This window comes from Triticum dicoccoides, chromosome 5A (genome assembly GCF_002162155.2).
Source record: "Triticum dicoccoides isolate Atlit2015 ecotype Zavitan chromosome 5A, WEW_v2.0, whole genome shotgun sequence".
Taxonomy (NCBI): domain Eukaryota; kingdom Viridiplantae; phylum Streptophyta; class Magnoliopsida; order Poales; family Poaceae; genus Triticum; species Triticum dicoccoides.
Window position 1 is genome coordinate 8193713 of NC_041388.1, and position 20084 is coordinate 8213796.

The window sequence follows — 20084 nt, forward strand, 5'->3', positions numbered from 1 at the left end:
GTATGGCGGCAAGTTGTGCTAATATATGTATTCATGTACGTAAGCTAGTGTGTGGTGTGTATCACAAACTGTCCCCGCATGTTATTGTATGTTTTGTACAAATATAACAATTCAATATACAAAAGCTGCCAAAGCAAAATACATGTTGGTTTTGTAAACCTTCTCTCTCCTCTTGTCATAACAAGTTTCTAGCAATCCAATATACAAAGGCTGATGGAGATGCTTTAAAGAAAAATAGGGCATGCGTGATCTTGTCTGTCTCCATGGAACATGGTGCATAATATCAGGGGTGGCATAATTTTGGCTACATATTCGCACGCAACACTGTTGGCATATGGAATCAGGTCCAATCACCGATGATAAGACCAATCCAATCCTGAAATTTCATTCCCGACCATACCACCCAGCGGAGTGAGCATAGGGAACGAAAGGATTGCTTGTGATCGAATCAAAGGATTAATAGTGTGCACCACTACAGAACCGGCTATCACCGCCGGTTCCAAAGTGGCCTTCACTACCGGATATGAAACCGGCAGCGGGCAACCAGTAGTAATTAAAGTTTTGGATTCCGATGCAAAACAATGTCCTGTAGGGTCCTGAGATTTCCAGTTACCATGGTACCCAAAAAATATCATACGGTTATCGGATATTTTTTTGTGTGAATGAATTTTGAATTCAAACAAAATTTAATCAAAAATTAGGATGATTTGCTAGGTAAGAAGATTCCTGATAGGGTATCAAGATACGCAGTTACAAGGCGGTAACCAAATCTTCCGCCCAATAACCGAATCCTTGGTAGCGATGGCCATTGGCATCACCTTGGAAGCAAAGATTCAATATGACCACTGAAGCAATATAGCTAGCATTTGTCCAATTTGGTAGCAATCATCATCAATCGCTTGTTACTACACATGAGTAGCCAAGACGGTTAGGTGAGAAGAAGATGAGGCACCGGAGCTATTCAGTTTATTTCCTACTTATAATAGACATGTCGTTTACAACTTGAGGAAGAATAAAGTTAGGGATAGTAGTCTCCCAAAATTCAGACGAGCTAGACATAAAGGAGTGTTTGGTTAAACTATCAGTGACTGAATTAGCTTCTCTGCAATAGAAATAGTAGCCAACACTTGCAAAGTCCAAAGCGAGATGAGTACATTCAGCTAACACCGCCACATCCGGACCATATAATCATTTGCATGGGTAACCGACTCAACTGCAGACGTACAATCAGATTCAATGACCAGCTTGTTGCATCCTATTTTCCCGGCCAGATATAGACCATCCCAAGCACCATTTATCTCTGCTGATTCAGCATTGCAAACATGAGGTAAAACCCAAATCGCAGCAGCTATGAAGTTCCCTTTGTGGTCTCTCGCCACTGCGCCACTAGCTTCGGAAAGAGTTTCAAGATGAAAAGATGCATCAACATTTATCTTAATAGTGCCATCAATCAGTTTCTGCCAGGTATGGATTTCTTTCCTGGTAGGTTGATTCGGTGTTGCAGCTCTAAAAAAATTTGTTGCCAGAACCAGGATTGAGACAGCCAAGCGACTAGGCTCCTGGACGGTCTCTCCTTTTCCAATTTGACGTCTTTGCCACCATACCACATAGCTACCAAGATTAGCTCTGCCTTTGGAAGTTCATCAATCATCTTGCGGTTTTTCAACAAAATTTCTAGAGTAATTGAACCGGGCCTAACATTGAACTAGTGCACGTTGGACAACATCCTGTAAGCCAAGTTCGGTCCATTCCTCCTTCACCCTTGAACAATTAAAGTGGACAGGTTCTATATCATCAAAACCAAATTTACATATTGGGCATTGTGGAAGAACCGGGATGTGTCGTCCAGCTAGGACAACTAGGCATGGTAATACACCCATTAGTACCTTCCATCCAAAATGTTTAACTTTCCCTGGGATACGGAGTTGCCACAATTCCTTCCAGACCGAATTTATGTGCACACTGTCCATTTGGCGCCCAAATTGATGATTGAACTCCGCATGATATGCCGATCAGACTGAGAAAGTTGCGGATCTTGTATATTTCCATGCAACAAAATCTTCCACAGCCTCGGTCAGAAGGGGAACTGCACAATTCTGGCGACATCCACCGTTAAGAAGATAGCATGAATGAGATCCAAATCCCGTTGACCTGTATGAGGGTCAATCAAATCATGTACCAATTTTAACATAGTTCCTCCTCTTGGTGTAATGACTCTCCTTGTTTCTCTAGATGGGATCCATGGATCTTGCCAAATTTTTATTTGCGATCCTGAACCAACTCACCATATACAACCTCTTTTAAAAGTCTGAATTCCAGCAACTATACTTTGCCAAGTAAATACTTTGCACTTAGAACTCGAGCACACAAAGAATCGGGATTCCGGAGCTATTCAGTTTGTTGGTTCACGGGACGAGAAGCATAACATGTGAAGGGTTTTATGTAAATATGTCCCTGTATCTGAAGCATCCGTTCGAGATCCTACGGATGAGACACCAATTTTTCAGGTTTTCATCACTAGAGAATTTTCATCACATATGTTCCGGCGAATAATTGATATTGCTCGTGTTGCTGTTTCCAAAATTGCAGTTGTAGCCACATTCTCATTCATCGAACTCGTGCCAGGGAAGCCACCAACCACAACGATGTTGCATGGATATGGCACCCTACAACATTTTCGTGAAGGGTGCGATAGGGATTTGATAGGTTAGTCCAATAGTCACCAGGCCATGCATGAAAGGATTTTAATCAACCAAATATGCCTTGTTTCAATTTAACCGTCCCTTTTTATGATAAATGGTGTTTTTATTGACTTATAATGAAGCAGCACATAAATACTAAACATAATGAGTATTCACACGACCTCTGCATGACTAGGATTCACACAACCATCACCGACACATGCACGCAAATGAAACACGCCTGCAAGAGCAAAGTCATACAAAACTAAATCTATGCATATCTGGTAGAAACAGAAAAAACCCAAAGTGATCAAACATTATTCAACGAACAACATCAATTACCCTTGGTATCAACCATCTCTTGACAACACAAGGATTATGAGGAAGGTTCTTCAAAAATGACACCTTCAAGAAGGGAACGATGCATACACGACGCCGTTGCTGGATGCAACTGTCGTAGTTGGATCGCGACCTTTCACTCTAAAGATCAAGTCTGAATAAACTCCTAGCAATGCCTTCAGCAAGGTCATCACGCAAAAATTCGCCATTGCTAGGTATTACAACTAGAGTCAAGCCTAGTAATTCACACACACGGGAAGTCATTGGTGAGGGAGGAAGGTCACTGGCATTGCCAGTATCCTAATTCTGGACGCTTTGCCGGCCCCGCACCATCCTCACAAGTGGCAATCTATGAAGGATATGCATCAGACGATGACGCCAGCACATGCGACCACTTGTTCCCCATTGCTTCCAGCAGTGTAGGACCACAGTGGCAACCGTCTGTCCAAGAAGAGGACCACGATTGCCGTCTGTGAACTGGATGATCGTGGGATCACTATCTCCAGTGCAAAACCAACTTCCGACATGTGGTTGCTGCTACACAATCTTCACTTGTCTCAAGCCACTGCTCTTATTTCGCATCACGCCGTCATGCACAGATGATGGGAAGGATCTCACCATCATGGGAGCTCAGGGTCCGCAACCATCACAACAAGGGCTGGAGGGAGCGACAGTTGGAGTGGACAACGCCTAACCAAGAAAGCATCGTGTCGCCCATTAGGTCCAGTGTCAATTGCCACATGGACGTAGCGAGTGCCACTGCAAGGCTCGCCACGGTAGATCGCAACACCCCAGATTTGTAGCTGCATTGGCCTTGGTCATGCGATAGGATCGGCGTCATGGATGGTGTGTAGCCTCTCGCCTAGGAGCCGAACTCGCATAGGCAAGGACCGCCCGGTTCGAGATTGCTAAGCCTAGCTAGAGCCATTGCCGCGCCACTGCAAGGCAACGCCAAGCGGTAGAGGAACCGCCAGCCCAATTCGGGGGCGAGCTCGCCGCAGCCATGGCACGTGCTAGCGGCGACTACGGAGAGAAAAGGCGCCCACGGGAGGGAGGCTAGAGGTGGCGACTACGGTTCCTCATAGGTCACTCGCACGGGAGCGACATAGGAGTCAAGAAACTATCCTTCTTGCCTAAGGGCATCTCCAACATGGATCACCAAAACATGGAAAACTGTCCGACCAAACAGGCCGAACACTTTTAGGCCTCCAACATGAGTCGCCAAATTGAGCCAGACTGGTCCTTGGCGTCCAAAATCCCACAGCCCAGCCCCAAATTGATGGAAGCTCTATGGGAGTGGAAACATCCTCCATGTTGGACTGCGACGCTGATGTCCCACCCAAAACCCCTCCTGGAGCCCATATGTTTTTCATAATCCTGATACTCTTTTTGCGACAAAGCATGCACTCCGCGCTTGATCATCTTCGTCTGCTCGGCCATCCACCACCACTGTGATGGATCTGTCGAAGCCCTTCACGCAGCCCGTCGTCCCGCGGAACCTTGGAAAGCATGCCTGTGTGACCATGTCCACAGAATGTCAAGTGCAGCGAGGGGGGGCCATCAATAAGGTCGCGGCCGCTTGGGCCACAGCTCCTCCACAGCGGACCACCGTGCCCGGCCAACAACAGCCCTACCCCGTTCCCCTAGTCCATGCCACTGTACCTGTACTATTATGTCGGCCATCTAAATAGTCAGCCCGAGAGACGTGGTCGCCATAACACTCCACAACCTCCTTCACCTCTGCCTCCAGCCGCCTTCCACGGTACACTTTCGACCTTGACACGAACTATATGTACACGGAAATGGAGTCTCGCAGCTCGTCGGTCGATGTTTCCATCCAAGGAGCCCTCGTCCAGCAATGCCTAGTCACTTCGGCAGAATGCCTCCCCCAAGCTCGACGATGGCCTCCGATGAGCGATGTTGAAAATGATCCACAACGATGGCGACCACAAGGACAAATAAGTTGAGGACGACTACTTGCCATAGCCGGAACAAGAAGAGCTTGATCCGGACACCAAGCAGCCGTAGTCGGACGCGCCCAATCCGGGCGGCAAGAAGACAAGAGGTTCGTCTTACCCAGTAAATGAGGATATACATCATCCAACATGAGGTCAACAATTATTGCGGCGCATACACACAAACACAAAAGCGGCGAGGTTTGTTCAAGTTTCCGTGCTAAAATGAAGTCTTTGACACGGACAACCAGACTAGGTGCTTTTAAGATCTATGGATGTATAAAACTTGATGAACATCTGCTGCTTTTGGTAGTAGTTGCATCTGTTTGTAAGTATATAAATGTATGTTTGGATTGCTAGATCTAGTTAAAGTTTGTCAAAGGAATGAGGAGCTGGACAAGGGCAGACATTTGGTGACTCCAAGTGATCCGCGTTATAGGGACAATTCGCAAGCCTTAACTGTCCCAATAGACTAGCATACACTTATCCCTATGAATTCGCAAGCCTTAATTGCCCTATAGATGAAGATATTTTCCTGGTTATATCTGCGTTTTTTTACATCTCTTTTTTTTAGCACGGCACAATCGAAGTCACTCACATAGACGAGCATACACTTATCCCTATGAACACCTCTAAGAGACAGAGCCGGCACATTATCTTGACATTGATGAAGTTGCCACATACGCCCATGGTCGACAGAAACGTCTCCTCTCACTGAACACACATCACCAAAAGGCCTGGAATAAATCCAGAAAAATGTAAGCACCAATATCAAGTTTGGGACTTGAACTTTGGTAGGCAGGGATACCAATGTCCTCCTAACTATCCAGCCAAAAGTTCTCTCTGATTATATATGTTTGATCGTAATCAATGTTTCATATGGACAAAAATACCTATTATTTAATGTCACGCTGGTAACGTATTCCACTTGTTTTTGGATTTTATTGAGAGTATATGATTTTTGTTGTCAACATAAAGTATTGCCAATTTTGTAGACAAGTCGTGTGGCTGGAGCTAGCGAATAAACGTTACGGGTGTGCTTATATAGAGAGCGTCTGATGAGTAGGAAGCCAGCCATTCCTAGTCAGCTGTCTGGACGCCATGGCTCTTGAAGCAGCGTACCACTACCTGCAGCGCGCCGTCGGCCATGGCACATCCACAGAAGCACTACTACTCACCGTTCTCCTGCTACTCATCATCCGACTAGCATGGGTAAGAGCCTTCGCCACCACCACCGCATCAGCAAAATGCAAGCAGCAGCTCCCGCCTACACCTCCCGGCAAGCTACCCATCATCGGCCACCTCCACCTTATCGGCTCCCACCCCCACGTCTCATTCCGCGACCTCGCCGCAAAGCATGGCCGCGACGGCCTCATGCTCGTCCATGTCGGTGCCGTGCCCACCGTCGTTGTGTCCACGCCCCAGGCCGCTGAGGCTGTCCTGCGCACGCACGACCACGTGTTCGCGTCCAGGCCACGTAACCCCGTCGCCGACATCATCCGCTACAACTCCACAGACATCGCGTTCGCGCCCTACGGCGACTACTGGCGTAGGGCTAGGAAGGTCGTCAACACGCATCTGCTCAGCGTCAAGATGGTCTACTCCAAGCGCCATGACCGCGAAGAAGAGGTACCTAACTAAAGATGTACTATATTGCTCTTCTTTTATAGAAACACGGTACAAACACAGATGCTCACACTAATCGACTCAATGATCACTGTAGGTGCGGCTCGTGGTCGCCAAGATCCGTGAGTTGGCCACAGCTGCTCCAGGCAAGGCATTGGACATGACGGAGCTCCTGGGCGGGTACGCCAGCGACTTTGTGTGCCGTGCGGTCCTTGGAGAGTCCCACCGGAAGAATGGCCGGAACGAGCTTTTCCGCGAGCTCACCGAGATCAGCGCCTCCCTGCTGGGGGGATTCAACCTGGAGGACTACTTCCCAAGGTTGGCAAACCTGGATGTGTTCCTCAGGGTGGTTTGCTCCAAGGCAATGGGAGTCAGCAAGAGGTGGGACAACCTGTTTAACGAGCTCATCGCCGAATACGAACACGGCAAGGAAGATAACGCGGAGGACTTCGTACATCTTTTGCTTTCGCTGAAGAAAGAGTACGGTCTCTCCACGGATAACGTCAAGGCCATCTTGGTGGTAATTAACTCAACTTATAAATTTGAAGTTTTCATGCATGTTGCATAATAATTAACTAGGTACACAATTGATAATCGATACTAAGATTATTTGTGTCATCTTGTAACAGAACATGTTTGAGGCAGCTATAGAAACATCATTCCTGGTGCTGGAATACTCCATGGCCGAGCTCATCAACAACAGGCACGTCATGGCCAAAGTGCAAAAGGAGGTAAGGGAGTCCACACCCGGCGGCGAAAAGCTGGACCTGATAATGGAGGAGGACCTCAGCGGCATGCCCTACCTCAAGGCGACCATCAAGGAGGCGATGCGCATACACCCGCCGGCGCCCTTCCTGCTCCCACACTTCTCCACCAACGACTGCGAGGTTAATGGATACACCATTCCTGCGGGAACACGTGTCATTGTGAATGCTTGGGCTCTTGCCAGAGACCCGTCGCACTGGGAGAGAGCGGAGGAGTTCTACCCAGAGAGGTTTCTCCAAGAAGGCCGTGATGCAGAGGTCGACATGTATGGCAAAGATATCCGGTTTGTGCCTTTCGGTGCCGGGCGGAGGATCTGCGCGGGGGCTACTTTCGCGATCGCTACTGTTGAGGTAATGCTGGCGAACCTCATATACCATTTCGACTGGGAGCTTCCGAGTGAGATGGAGGCCATTGGCGCAAAGGTTGATATGTCAGACCAGTTTGGGATGACCCTTCGCCGAACGGAGAGGCTTCACCTTGTTCCTAAAATTTACAAATAAGTATCACCGTTGTAGCTTTGTGTTATTTGTATCGGCTGATAGGTCAGCTAACCATTGTCCGTTATGTTAGCTGCCTATTACTATGCCACCTTAATGTAGTCGTGTCGCATGCTTCGGGAGTTTGTTGCACACCCGAGGGACCTGTGGGATCCTCTACAAATGTAACAGCGAATAATGAATAAAAGTATGGTTGTATGGTAGATCGTGGTCTATGGATTTTGATGTAATTTTTACTGTTTTTAGTGTTCGTTGTACCACCATGATTGAAGATGAATAGATTGAAAAAATTTCCCGCAAAAAAAAAAAGATCACAGGTTCTCAACTACCCTTACTCCGCTATTTGGAATGCCGATGTGGCGATGTGCAGCCATATAAACACTCGTGTCCCAAAGTTCGAAAACTTTCTTCTCTTGGAATTTCATGCGTCAGAGATAAGCTAATACTACCGTCATCATCCTCCCATAGCGGGAACCAGAAGGCATAATTTTTTGAAAAATCAGCATGCCCACTACTGAGAAATAAAGAACAAGGAATCTAATAATATCTCACTACAAAATGACGAAAAAGCATAACAATTACTGAATATTCCACAACACTTGTCTTTGCAGAGTTCACCGTGGGCCAACTTAATGATCACGTAATTAATAACATCAGTCCTGACATTTTTGTGCATGAAAAGTCACACGTCAAATGGATTTTCAAGCGAAAATGCATGTATGCGCGTGCACATGTGTAGCTAATGTTCATTCTCTCTTGCCTTATTTCACACTATTTTCAAGAAAGGTTTAGAGCTCTACTATTTTAGTTACATCAACTAGTAGCAATATTGCACTATTCAGTATTCTTGAGAAATTTCATATTGGTCCTCATCATCATGGGCGGCTACATGAGAGTATATGTGCAATCTTTTTTACCCTTACATTAAGAAATATTGGACCCTTAGATGTCTTAGAACAAAACATTTTAGATCTCATTGTGAGCTATGATTTCCGTATAAAATTGTCTCACTTCTATAGAAGGCATCAAAGGTGAACCCATACCTTAGTGAGAAATTTGTGAGAGGGCATCTAACAATAGGAAGTATGCAATCGGTGTTGCAAATCAAGTGACTGCCAAACAATGGTGTGCATAGGGGCGAGCTAGAGTAGAAGAAGGTGGATGTTGACATGTTGTGAACCATCTGTTACTACGGCATTAGGCGTGGTCGCTTACCACTACATATATATAGCCTGCAATTTTCTTGTTATATTCCAGTTTTTTCTTTCTTTTCTTGAGAAAGTGTTATATTCCAGTTAGTTGGCAATGGACAACGGTCACATTTGATCAATGACTTTGCCCATTCATAAGAGTCGCTTCATTGAGTGGACCATATGTTAGCCCAAGGTCCACAATCTCCTTCATAAATCACGAGACCTCTCTAGGTTTCTCACTTGTTCCCTCAATTCAGCTCTTCAGTTTCCCACAAAAAGCCATCTCCTCGAGCTCCATGGCTGTATCCTCTTCGCCTTCGTCACTATGACCTCTCACTCTATCTCATTGTCATCCATTGCCCACCTTTGCAACCATTAGAAGTAGGTAGATATGGAGTTGGAGGTTCAGCAAACTCAAGACCTCTGATGGATGAGGACTTGGAACCCGACTTGCAAGATATTAGACACCAGTCTCTTTTTTTTGGTAGACACCAGAGTCTGATATTGTAAGAAGTGTACAATAAATAAAGAAATTAAAAACATGTTGTGTTTAAGATTTTTCGAGGCAAATTTTGCAAGGTCATACTAGCCCTTGAAATAAGTGGTTTTCTATTATTGCAACAACTTATCATCCGTACTCAAACATCTCAAAGTTAATCTAACAACAATAATAAACTGCTACTTAGGAAAAAACATACACTTAACATGCAATAATTAATCACATATGTGATGATATGCCATGGCCATATGCTGGCCACAGGTAGATCTAGAAAGAAAACTGAAAACCATGGCTGCACAAGAGTAAAACTGACATTTATGCCACAGATCATGTCCTGAAAATGCAGTCTGCCACAGAAGAATTCAACCATTTGAACTACAGTTTCTGATTAAGTGATGTTTATAACATAATAAACAAGCAAGAGCACAATGTCCAAATAAGAACATTTCATGGGGAATTAAGACCCTAGGACTCCAGAGAAGATTCATGTTACCGGTCGCAAATATTAAAGAGTACGGAGATCAACAGGTCACAAGAAATATTTAAAACAGTACATGGCCAAACACAAACGCATAACACTTAGACTGGGATTACAAGTAGTACAAAATGTGCATATGAAATTTGAAATTAAAATAAGTGTTACAGATTTATGATTGCATGCACTAATACTCATGTGACAAGGTGCACAACATAAATAATGTAGAATTGCTGTAATACAATTTGATTATCACCCTCGGAGATGTGTTACGAATCTACAATGACATTTATGGGACATTAAATTTTTAATTAATACAAGCACACAAAGACTGTAAAATTTCAAAAACAGATGAATAATTCCTCTGGTGCCATTCAAACTCAAAGCTTCCCTCAGGTGACAACTTCTAATTTGTGCCTGAGGTGATATGGGCTTCATGACGGACGATTTTTGTGCGAAACTTGTGGTTATCACATAATGCTATTGTTAAAAAAAATGCATGAGACTATGATCTCTTTTAACTGTTTCCAGAGGGAAGTTTAAGGCAAATTTAATTATTCATATTCTGCATAAATACATGCAAACACATGCATGGACAAAAAATGTTTCATAAGTAGCGAGGTACGTGAACCCATTATGAGTGCACATCTCATGTCATGAATTGAATAAATAAGAGCGTAAAGTTAACTTGTACAATTTACACAAGCCACACTATGAAGTCAATCCCTAGCATAAAAAGTAAATTAAGTGCCATAAAATTAACACGTCAGATCTACCCAACTCAGCAATGGTGGATGCATCCAACAATATATTGGATGATGATTACCCTAACACCACACACTACAAAATTAAAGAAAAAGGCACAGCAATCTTGTTTGGTCCATCCACACACACACACACACACATGCATTATATATATATATGTCCAAATCAGAGTTGTTGTATATTACCAATCCATGCATCCGGATTACTATGTCACAATGTTACCATGTTAACATCAAGATTACTATGTAACCATCAGGCTTATGGCCATCCACACATTACTTACCAACAAATCAGTGACAAGCCTGTGAGCAGGGGGGCAGGATGTCCACCCAATGACCCCAAAAAATGCAGCATCTGCACTCTCACATGGTCATCAATCAATCAACATGATTCGATGCGATCCAATACGTACGGAGTACACAGTGATGGAATCCCACGCGGTGCACGCCCATATTATTCTGTAATATCACCTTGCAAGGCAGTGACAAATCTTAGCAAACCGCCAACTGTTGCTGTTATGTGCCCCATCCACACACATGCATCAGTAATCAGTGGCACCAGGTCTTTTGTCCAATCAATCCACAGATACTATTATCTGTCCATGAATCACAGATGTTGCATGATTGAACGCCTGTGAGCAGGGGCTGGGGTACGTCCATGGCAACATGGCATATTATTTCCCATCATGGTTGCATATATTGCCCGCTCATTGCCCAAATGGGCGAGTTTTTACCAACATTTTTGTCCTTGTACTTTTTCCAAACAGTGTTTTCAACGTAATGTTATCAATCATACAACTATGACTAACCTAGCCAACGAAGAAAGACACTTGTGCTCCGTTGTAGAGGCTAACTAACTGAAGCTAGTTAGCACAAATGGAATTAGAATAGGTACCCACCCGATTGTGGCAAGCGCCTCCTAATTATAAGTGGGTACCCCACCCCTGTGTGAATACACAAATATTCACCATACAAAGATGTAAATGATACTCCCTCCGTTCACAAATATAAGATGTTTTCGATATTCCAATATGGACCGCATAAGGATTGAAATAAGTGAACAAACACACTAAACATGTCTATGTACATCCGATTCACAAAAATGTTAGAAGATATTATATTTGTGAACAGAGGGAGTACATGTTAAAGAAATCATCCACTCCATTATTTTCGTTTTATTTCCACAAGCAGTAGGAGGAGGACGCTCACACATTATGGAATCCCAGAACGTACAGTGATGCAACTCCTCGGTACTCGTTCCATATGGGCCTTTGTCTAACCTAATATCTCTAATCCGCCTATGGCTAATTGGCTAGTAAATTAGAGGCCATTTTTGTGGTCTGAGGTGACATGTGCCAACCTCATCACGGACACTTTGTGCGTGCACCACAAAATAAAGAAGAGCAAGAAATTAATTTATCTACTCTTTGATTTAAAGACTGAGGGCCACTGTGCATTGCAGTCAATCCCTAGTCTAGTCTAAAACACACAGTGCCCTAAACTCAGGAATTGTCTATGCATCTAGCTGCACGATTACCCTGACACCACACATACTCAAAATTCCTACAGAAAATTAAAGAGAAAGGTGTCCATCCACGTGAGCACACGCGCCAAGATCCAACGACAAGGCCCAATAATGAACGCATGGGTGAAAATCATAAGAGGCTAAAAGATAATGGGGCCGCGGCACAGACATTGTTTGTATGGAACTTGGTGCATGATTGATAGTACCACTAATGGCATATTTTTGGTACCATATTTGTCAGGCGCCACTGTTGGCAAATCTAAGCACATGCATATGGAATCATATCCTTTTTCGGACTTCGCTACACTGTCCTTTAGCCTTTATAAATTTCATGTCAATGATGGACCTTGTCGTTGGATCTGGTGGCAGATGCTGTCTTTGTGCACAGCACAGGGCTCACCAAAGTAAATACTTCTAGAATCAATAAAAGCAACTGGCCAGTTTGGTTTAACAATAACCACCAAAGCTGTCGATCTGAGTAAAAGAATAATTTAGAATCAATAAAAGAAAGTGGCCAGTTTGATTTAACTGTTTCCATGGAGAAGTGCCATATCAGTAGTTAAAGAGGGATGTGGGATGAAATAAAACAAAAAAGGCCCCTAATGCACAGTTTCATCTCGCAGTTTCATATGATTACCACAGCATTTAAGTGTTGGGTGGAGTTTCACTCGGTTTCTAACGCGTGGCAAAACGCTCCAAGTGGAGTTTCACTCGGTTTCTAATGCTTTGGAACAGTGTGCACCAAGTTTCAACTAGATGAAACTTATCTCCTATCTCTCCTCATCATTTATGTGCCATGTTGCCATTCTGCTGCTGATGTGTCACCTCATCAAATGGGAATGAAACTCCCACTAGAACCAGCCTTATATATCTTTCATTCCAAAAGCTATTAATTCCAGGAACTAAAAAAATCTTCCTACAACCTAAGACAAATTCGACAACACAAAAAGTATTTGTCCAAACTGAAGTGCAAGTTGCTAGCATTTGTATATGTTATTGTGAATAATATCAAAGATAAATAAGTCAGCACATAGTAAGATTATGCAACGGCTAGAGCCCTTTTCATTATCACATTTTAGGTCATGTTAACAGCTAATCAAAAGAGTAGGCAAAAAAGGGTACCTTGCATGGAGGCAAAGGTTCAATGTGGCCGCTGAAGCAATCCAGCTAGTATTTGTCCTGCTTGGTCGCAATCATCATCAATTGCCTGTTATTAAAAGAAAAGACTCATGAATATAAAGATATCAGCAGATATACTCCAAGTTAATTTGGTGACTCACAAAAACACACATGGTTAGTGCCAGGCACAAATATATTAATCATGGGCATGAATCTCGAGGATGCCAGATCAAAATTTCAATAATTAACAATATTAAAGAATTATGCATCAAGTTGGATACTCCATAAAGTGCGCCAATTAAAAAGCAAAGAAGTAATTAATTAATTAACATGGTAAGTGTAAAATTGTCAGCAGGTCATTCACAATTCAACGTGAACAAGTCGTGGCCCCATAAAAAAAATCATCTCTTCTAACGTTTTGCATATACGGGCTTTTAAAATGTTTCTCAAGTACCGAGGCACACCAAATCATTCTTAGTGCGTACACCACAAGAGCAGAAATTAAATCTTTACTTCCTCCGTCCCATAATGTAAGACGTTTTTTTACACTATACTAGTGTCAAAAAACGTCCTACATTATGGGACAGCGGGAGTATGACTTAAGACTACAATCCTTGCACCAAAAAGTAAAGAAGAGAAGAAAAATATATGATTTGAGATTAATTTTGGACCACAAAAATAAATAAGAGCAGAAAATTAATTTATATGATTTAAGACTAAAATGCATGCACCAAACAGAAAATTAATTTATAAGATTTAAGACTAAAATTAATGAACCACAAATAAAGAAGAGCAGAAGATTAATTTACACTACGATTTAAGACTACAATTACGCGGGCCACTATGCATTGCAATCAATCCCTAGGGTAAAAACGTGCATACAGTACCCTAAAATTAATTTGCTAGATCTATCCAATCCAACCCAGCAATGACGGATGTATCCAGCAGCATGATTGCCCTGACGCCACATATACTCCAAATTCCACCAGAAAGAGCATGGAGAAAGGTGTGCACATGCGCCAAGATCCAACGGCAAGGCCCAATAATGAACGCAGCATGCATGGACGCAAAATATACAGAAAGGCTAAAAGACAGATGGGGCGCGGCACAGATCCTGTCTGTCCCTATGGGACATGGTGCATGATTGATATCAGTGATGGCATATTTTTGGCAGCATATCTTTTTTGGGACGTCACTACATTCAGTTTTCTACTCCCTCCGTTCCAAATTACTCGTCGCTGAAATGGATGTATCTAGAACTAAAATACATCTAGATACATCCATATGTGAGACAAGTAATTCGGAACGGAGGGAGTACAATTTTCGTGTGAACTATGGACCTTGTCATTGGATCTTGGGGCAGAGTGGCAGACGCACCTTATCTTCCTTAAGACTGTATGGCACCATACATATTCGCTGCCTCCTTTTGGCACCACTGTTCACACGTGGAATCACGTCCAATGATTCGGATGGTAAGGCCAATCCTGACGTTGCACATCAGGACTACTACTGCAGGCACAGCAGAGGGCCAACCAAAGCTGTCCATCTGTGCACTGGCAAGGGCTTATTTATACATCTGTATCTAGATAAATTCAAGACAACTAATTTCGGGTAAAGGGAATACTAAATAATTTCAGGACCAATACAAGCGTAATCATGTATCACAAGTGATTTGTGTTTCCATGAGTGCCACATCAATTGAAAGGCCCCTAATTAATGCACAACTATGACTGTTTCCATGAGTGTTATGTGGAATTGTGAAGTGAAATGCACATGGTGGAGTTTCACTCGGTTTCCAACGCGTGGATGGGGATGAAACAAATGCTCCAAGTGGACTTTCACTCGGCTTCTAATGCTTTTTATGGTGTCCACTGAGTCTCAACTAGATGAAACTCATCTCCTCTCTCTTCTCATAATTTATATGACATGTTGCTGACGTGTCACCTCATCAAAGGGGAATGAAACTCCCACTGGGACAAGCCTTATATATCTTCCATTTATAATTGCTTGTGCCGGAATCAAAGGATTAATAGTGTGTGCTCTTACAGAACTGGCTATCACCGCCGGATTTGGAACCGGCAGCGCTAGCATTGGCATCACTGACAGTTCCCTAGCCAGCAGCATACCTACCTATCAATGCGGGTATACAGCCCGAACTGGCAGTAATAGCCACATCACCACTGCCAGTTTGAAGCAATGACTGACAATAATCACATTATCACTGTTGAATAGTGATTTAACACGCGGTTATGCTAATTTCATAATAAGTAGCTATTTATTTCTCTTCGTCCAATATAACCAGCCAAATTAAGAAATAACCGTTGAATACAATATTTCAATTGAAACCATAAAAGAAATGCTTCAATGAAGTCGTCAGGATTCAATAAAAGCTTGAAAATTCCAAAAACTAAAAAAATCTTCCTACATTCTAAGACAATTTTGACAACACAGATTAGTTGTTCAAACTGACCTGCATTTTTTTAGCATTCGGATATGTTATTGTGAACGGTATCGAAGAAATAAGTTGGATAGCAGCACATTGTAAGATTTAAAGGAGCATATACAATGGCTAGAGCCCTTTCCATGATCACATTTTAGGTAACATTACCAGCTAACCAAAAGAGTAAGGGGGGAAATGTACCTCGGAGGCAAATGTTCATTGTGGCCACTGAGGCAATCCAGCTAGCATTGTCCTGTTTGATTGGAATCATCATCAATCGCATGTTATTAAAATAAAAGACTCATGAGCATAACATTATCAGTAGATATACTCCAGAGTTAACTTGGTGATTGTTGACAAAAGGAAGATTATATCTTTTTATCCTCATTTATTTGTGATGAAAATCCTCCTCCAGCAAGTAATATCAAAAGACTGAAAACATTCTAATAGATAACTGATCTTTCATCAGGTCAAACCGTGTAAGCAAGCAAGTCAAGAGGAAAAGCATTACTTTGGATGATATATGCTTCACGCAACCCTCAAAGGAGTTCCACATACAAATGCAAAGCAAAAAAGGAAATACTTCTCAGAAAAAGAATGCTTGATACCCAATCAATATTCATGATGTGTTTATAGGGAGAGATGACTAGGAACCCAATTAATTAACATGGTAAAAAGCAAAGAAGTAACCAATTAAACAGCAAAAAGAAGTAACCAATTAATTAACATGGTAAAAACTAAAGAAGTAACAAATTAATTAACATGGTAAAAAGTAAAGAAGTAATCAATCAAAAAGCAAAGAAGTAAACAATTAATTAACATGGTAAATGTGAAATTGTTGGAATGTCATTCACAACTCAATGTGAAGTAGTCGTGGTCCCGTGCATTGGCATGGGTTGCATATATACTCAAATAGTAACATAGAAACATGCAGATAGTATTATAGTTAGAAGTGTCATCTTCTCAATAAGAAATATTATACGGTTTATTGGATGGTCCATAACTTCTTTGGCTTTGCAATGCACGCACGGAAAAGCAAGGAAATAAGTATTTTTCTAGAGATGTTGTGTGACTGGAGTGAATACACGTTACAGCCGTTGAAAGCTCAGCCAGTGGTGGAGAAGTGCACGAGCAGTGCTATTCTGATTAGTATTGACATAATTGATGGAGAGCTTGAGGCTGCGCTTATATAGATAGAGATGAGTAGGAAGTAGGAACCCAACCCAGCCCAGCCATTGTAGGCTTCCTGATCAGTTGTGTGGACCACATGGCTCTTGAAGCAGCGAACCACTACCTGCAGCTCGCGGGCCTCCATGGCGCATCCACGCCGGCAGTACTACTCACCGTCCTCCTGCTACTCATCATTCGACTAGCATGGGTGAGGACCGCAACCGCGTCAACAAGATTCGGCAAGCAGCAACAGCTCCCACCTTCACCTCCAGGCAAGCTGCCCATCATCGGCCACCTCCACCTCCTCGGCTCCCAGACACACATATCCATCCGGGACCTCGATGCCAAGCATGGCCGCAATGGCCTCTTGCTCCTCCGCATCGGTGCCGTACCCACTTTGTTCGTGTCCTCGCCGAGCGCCGCCGAGGCCGTCCTGCGTACCCACGACCAAATCTTTGCGTCGCGGCCACCATCCATGGCCGCTAACATCATTCGCTACGGCCCCACAGACATTGCGTTTGCACCCTATGGCGAGTACTGGCGGCAGGCCAGGAAGCTCTTAACCACACATATGCTCAGCGCGAAGGTGGTGCACTCCTTCCGCCATGGTCGTCAAGAAGAGGTAAGAACTTTTCCTCCTGCGCAGAAACGAATATCGACCGTTAGTTAGTCCATCACTCATCATCTGACTCTCTGATCGATTGCTGCAGGTGCGCCTCATTATCAACAAGATCCGTGCGGCGGCCACCAGAGGCACGGCGGTGGACATGAGCGAGCTCCTGTCCGGCTACACCAATGACGTCGTATGCCGTGCGGTCCTAGGAGAATCCCACCGCAAGGAAGGCCGGAACAGGCTTTTCAGCGAGCTCACAGAGATCAATGTCTCCCTTCTTGGTGGGTTCAGCCTCGAGAATTACATCCCCCCAAATATGGTAATGGCGGATGCGCTCTTGAGGCTGGTTTCCGTCAAGGCTCAGCGACTCAACAAGAGGTGGGACGACTTGTTCAACGAGATCATCGAGGAACACCTACACCCCAGCAAACCATCATCTGGCGAGCAGCAAGCAGCAGATTTCATAGATCTTCTGCTCTCTCTCAAGGAAGAGTACGGTCTCACTACGGATAACATCAAGGCCATTTTGGTGGTAATAATTACATTCGCAGTTTTCTATTGCAAATAATTGTCCATGCCCTATACTATTGTCAATTTGTCATACTAGCTACTATAACATTTGGAGCTGGAGGGAGTATACAAGTAGTATGTTAAGAGTTGCCATGTTGCATATACAGTTAGTACTTTTTATGTGGTGATGTGATAAACACACACTAAGTTGGACCATTTGATCTTAACAGGACATGTTTGAGGCAGGCATAGAAACATCTTATCTGACGTTGGAATACGGCATGGCTGAGCTCATGAACAACAGACACATTCTGACAAAATTACAGGAGGAGGTAAGATCCCAAGGCAAAAAGTTAGACATGATAACGGAGGAGGACCTTAGCAGCATGGCCTACCTAAGGGCAACCATCAAGGAGACGCTGCGCATGCACCCACCAGCACCCTTCCTCCTCCCACACTTCTCCACCGCTGACTGCAAGATCGACGGATACTTGATACCCGCCAACACACGTGTCCTTGTGAATGCTTGGGCCCTAGGGAGGGATCCATCGTCTTGGGAGAGGCCAGAGGATTTCTGGCCTGAGAGGTTTCTGCAGGATCAAGATGGTGATGTGGACACCCAAATGAGGGGTAAGGATCTTAGGTTCCTGCCATTTGGGTTCGGGCGGAGGATTTGTCCAGGGATGAATTTTGGGTTCGCCACCATGGAGGTTATGTTAGCAAATCTCATGTACCATTTTGATTGGGATGTTCCAAATATGGTGGGTACCGGCGCAGGGGTTGATATGGCTGAGTCGTTCGGGTTAACGCTTCGCCGAAAGGAGAAGCTTCAACTTGTTCCTCAGATTCCCTAAACCTACCATGTGTAAGTTTATTTCGAATGAGCACAAGAATAAAGGCAAGGAATAAAATGACTAATAATGTAGTACTGTTTATCAGTTATTATTACTATATACTCCCTCCATCTCAAAATAAGTGTCTAAACTTTGTTCTAGCTCTAGATGGATGAGAAGTTAATTTATTACACAGATCATATATGATGTACCACAGGTGCATACGTAAAGAATAAAGCAATTTGCATACATTTGAGTGGCTATAGACCTATCAGCCACAGCACGCTGCAGCCACACAGCACGCCCGGAGATGTGGTGAGCAAAGCGCAATGGATAATAAAACTGAAAGCAAATACGGCCTAAACAATATATGTATAGGCAACTAATCATGCATGTATGAACACAGATATAAGCATGTAAACATTATTTCTACAATAAAAAGTGATTAAGCTCAAACTTGAGTTGTCGCAACTCACAAGTTAAGCTGCTGTGTGTCTAAGACAATTAGTAACATCATATCTCCAAGGGGAATCAGTGACGATCACATGTTTGAGCTTACCTCTAGATAAACCATGTGTCCTGCTGTCGTATCAGTTGCCACTGGTTGAGGAACTTCTAGCTGAGTAGGGCTTGCTTCATCAGGTCATTTGGCCTGAGGCTAGAAAGTTGTTTTCATCATCAGACTGGTCTTTCTCTTTGGCCGCGATCAGAGAGGGGATCTGGTCCTGTAAGGATTTTACACGGTCATAGAGCACCGAGGCCCGGGATTGTTCTGCTTGGAGCTTTCTCTGGCATTTCTTGAGTTCTGCAAAATGTGCATCATTTATCATTAGTTCATTATTACTATACCTGTATTTTTTAGGTACGACTGTTAGACCTTTGAACCTGAGCATTGATAGTTGTGGATGACACTAGGAGAGTTGGGACAATTTTCGTTGGTTTATTTCTCACACAATGCCATGCCAACCTGAGGGGTTGGGGATACATACTTATAGGCTGCTAGCCAGCCAAGCATATGCTCAGATGCTACTAAGATGCCAGTCTAAGATGCTAGTCTAAGATGCTGGTCTAAGATGCTAT

At 43.6% G+C, this 20084-nt stretch overlaps 2 protein-coding genes across 2 annotated transcripts; both read left to right on the forward strand.

Annotated features, from left to right (window-relative positions):
• Nucleotides 1-6058: 6058 nt before the first annotated feature.
• On the forward strand, nt 6059-8070 carry LOC119298767 (3-hydroxyindolin-2-one monooxygenase-like). Its single transcript, XM_037576059.1, has 3 exons — nt 6059-6604; nt 6699-7121; nt 7231-8070. The coding sequence occupies exons 1-3, from the start codon at nt 6077-6079 to the stop codon at nt 7864-7866; spliced, it is 1587 nt and encodes a 528-aa protein (XP_037431956.1). The 5' UTR covers nt 6059-6076; the 3' UTR covers nt 7867-8070.
• An 8999-nt stretch (nt 8071-17069) lies between these two features.
• On the forward strand, nt 17070-19122 carry LOC119298768 (indolin-2-one monooxygenase-like). Its single transcript, XM_037576060.1, has 3 exons — nt 17070-17670; nt 17759-18193; nt 18402-19122. The coding sequence occupies exons 1-3, from the start codon at nt 17146-17148 to the stop codon at nt 19023-19025; spliced, it is 1584 nt and encodes a 527-aa protein (XP_037431957.1). The 5' UTR covers nt 17070-17145; the 3' UTR covers nt 19026-19122.
• The last annotated feature ends 962 nt before the right edge of the window (nt 19123-20084 follow it).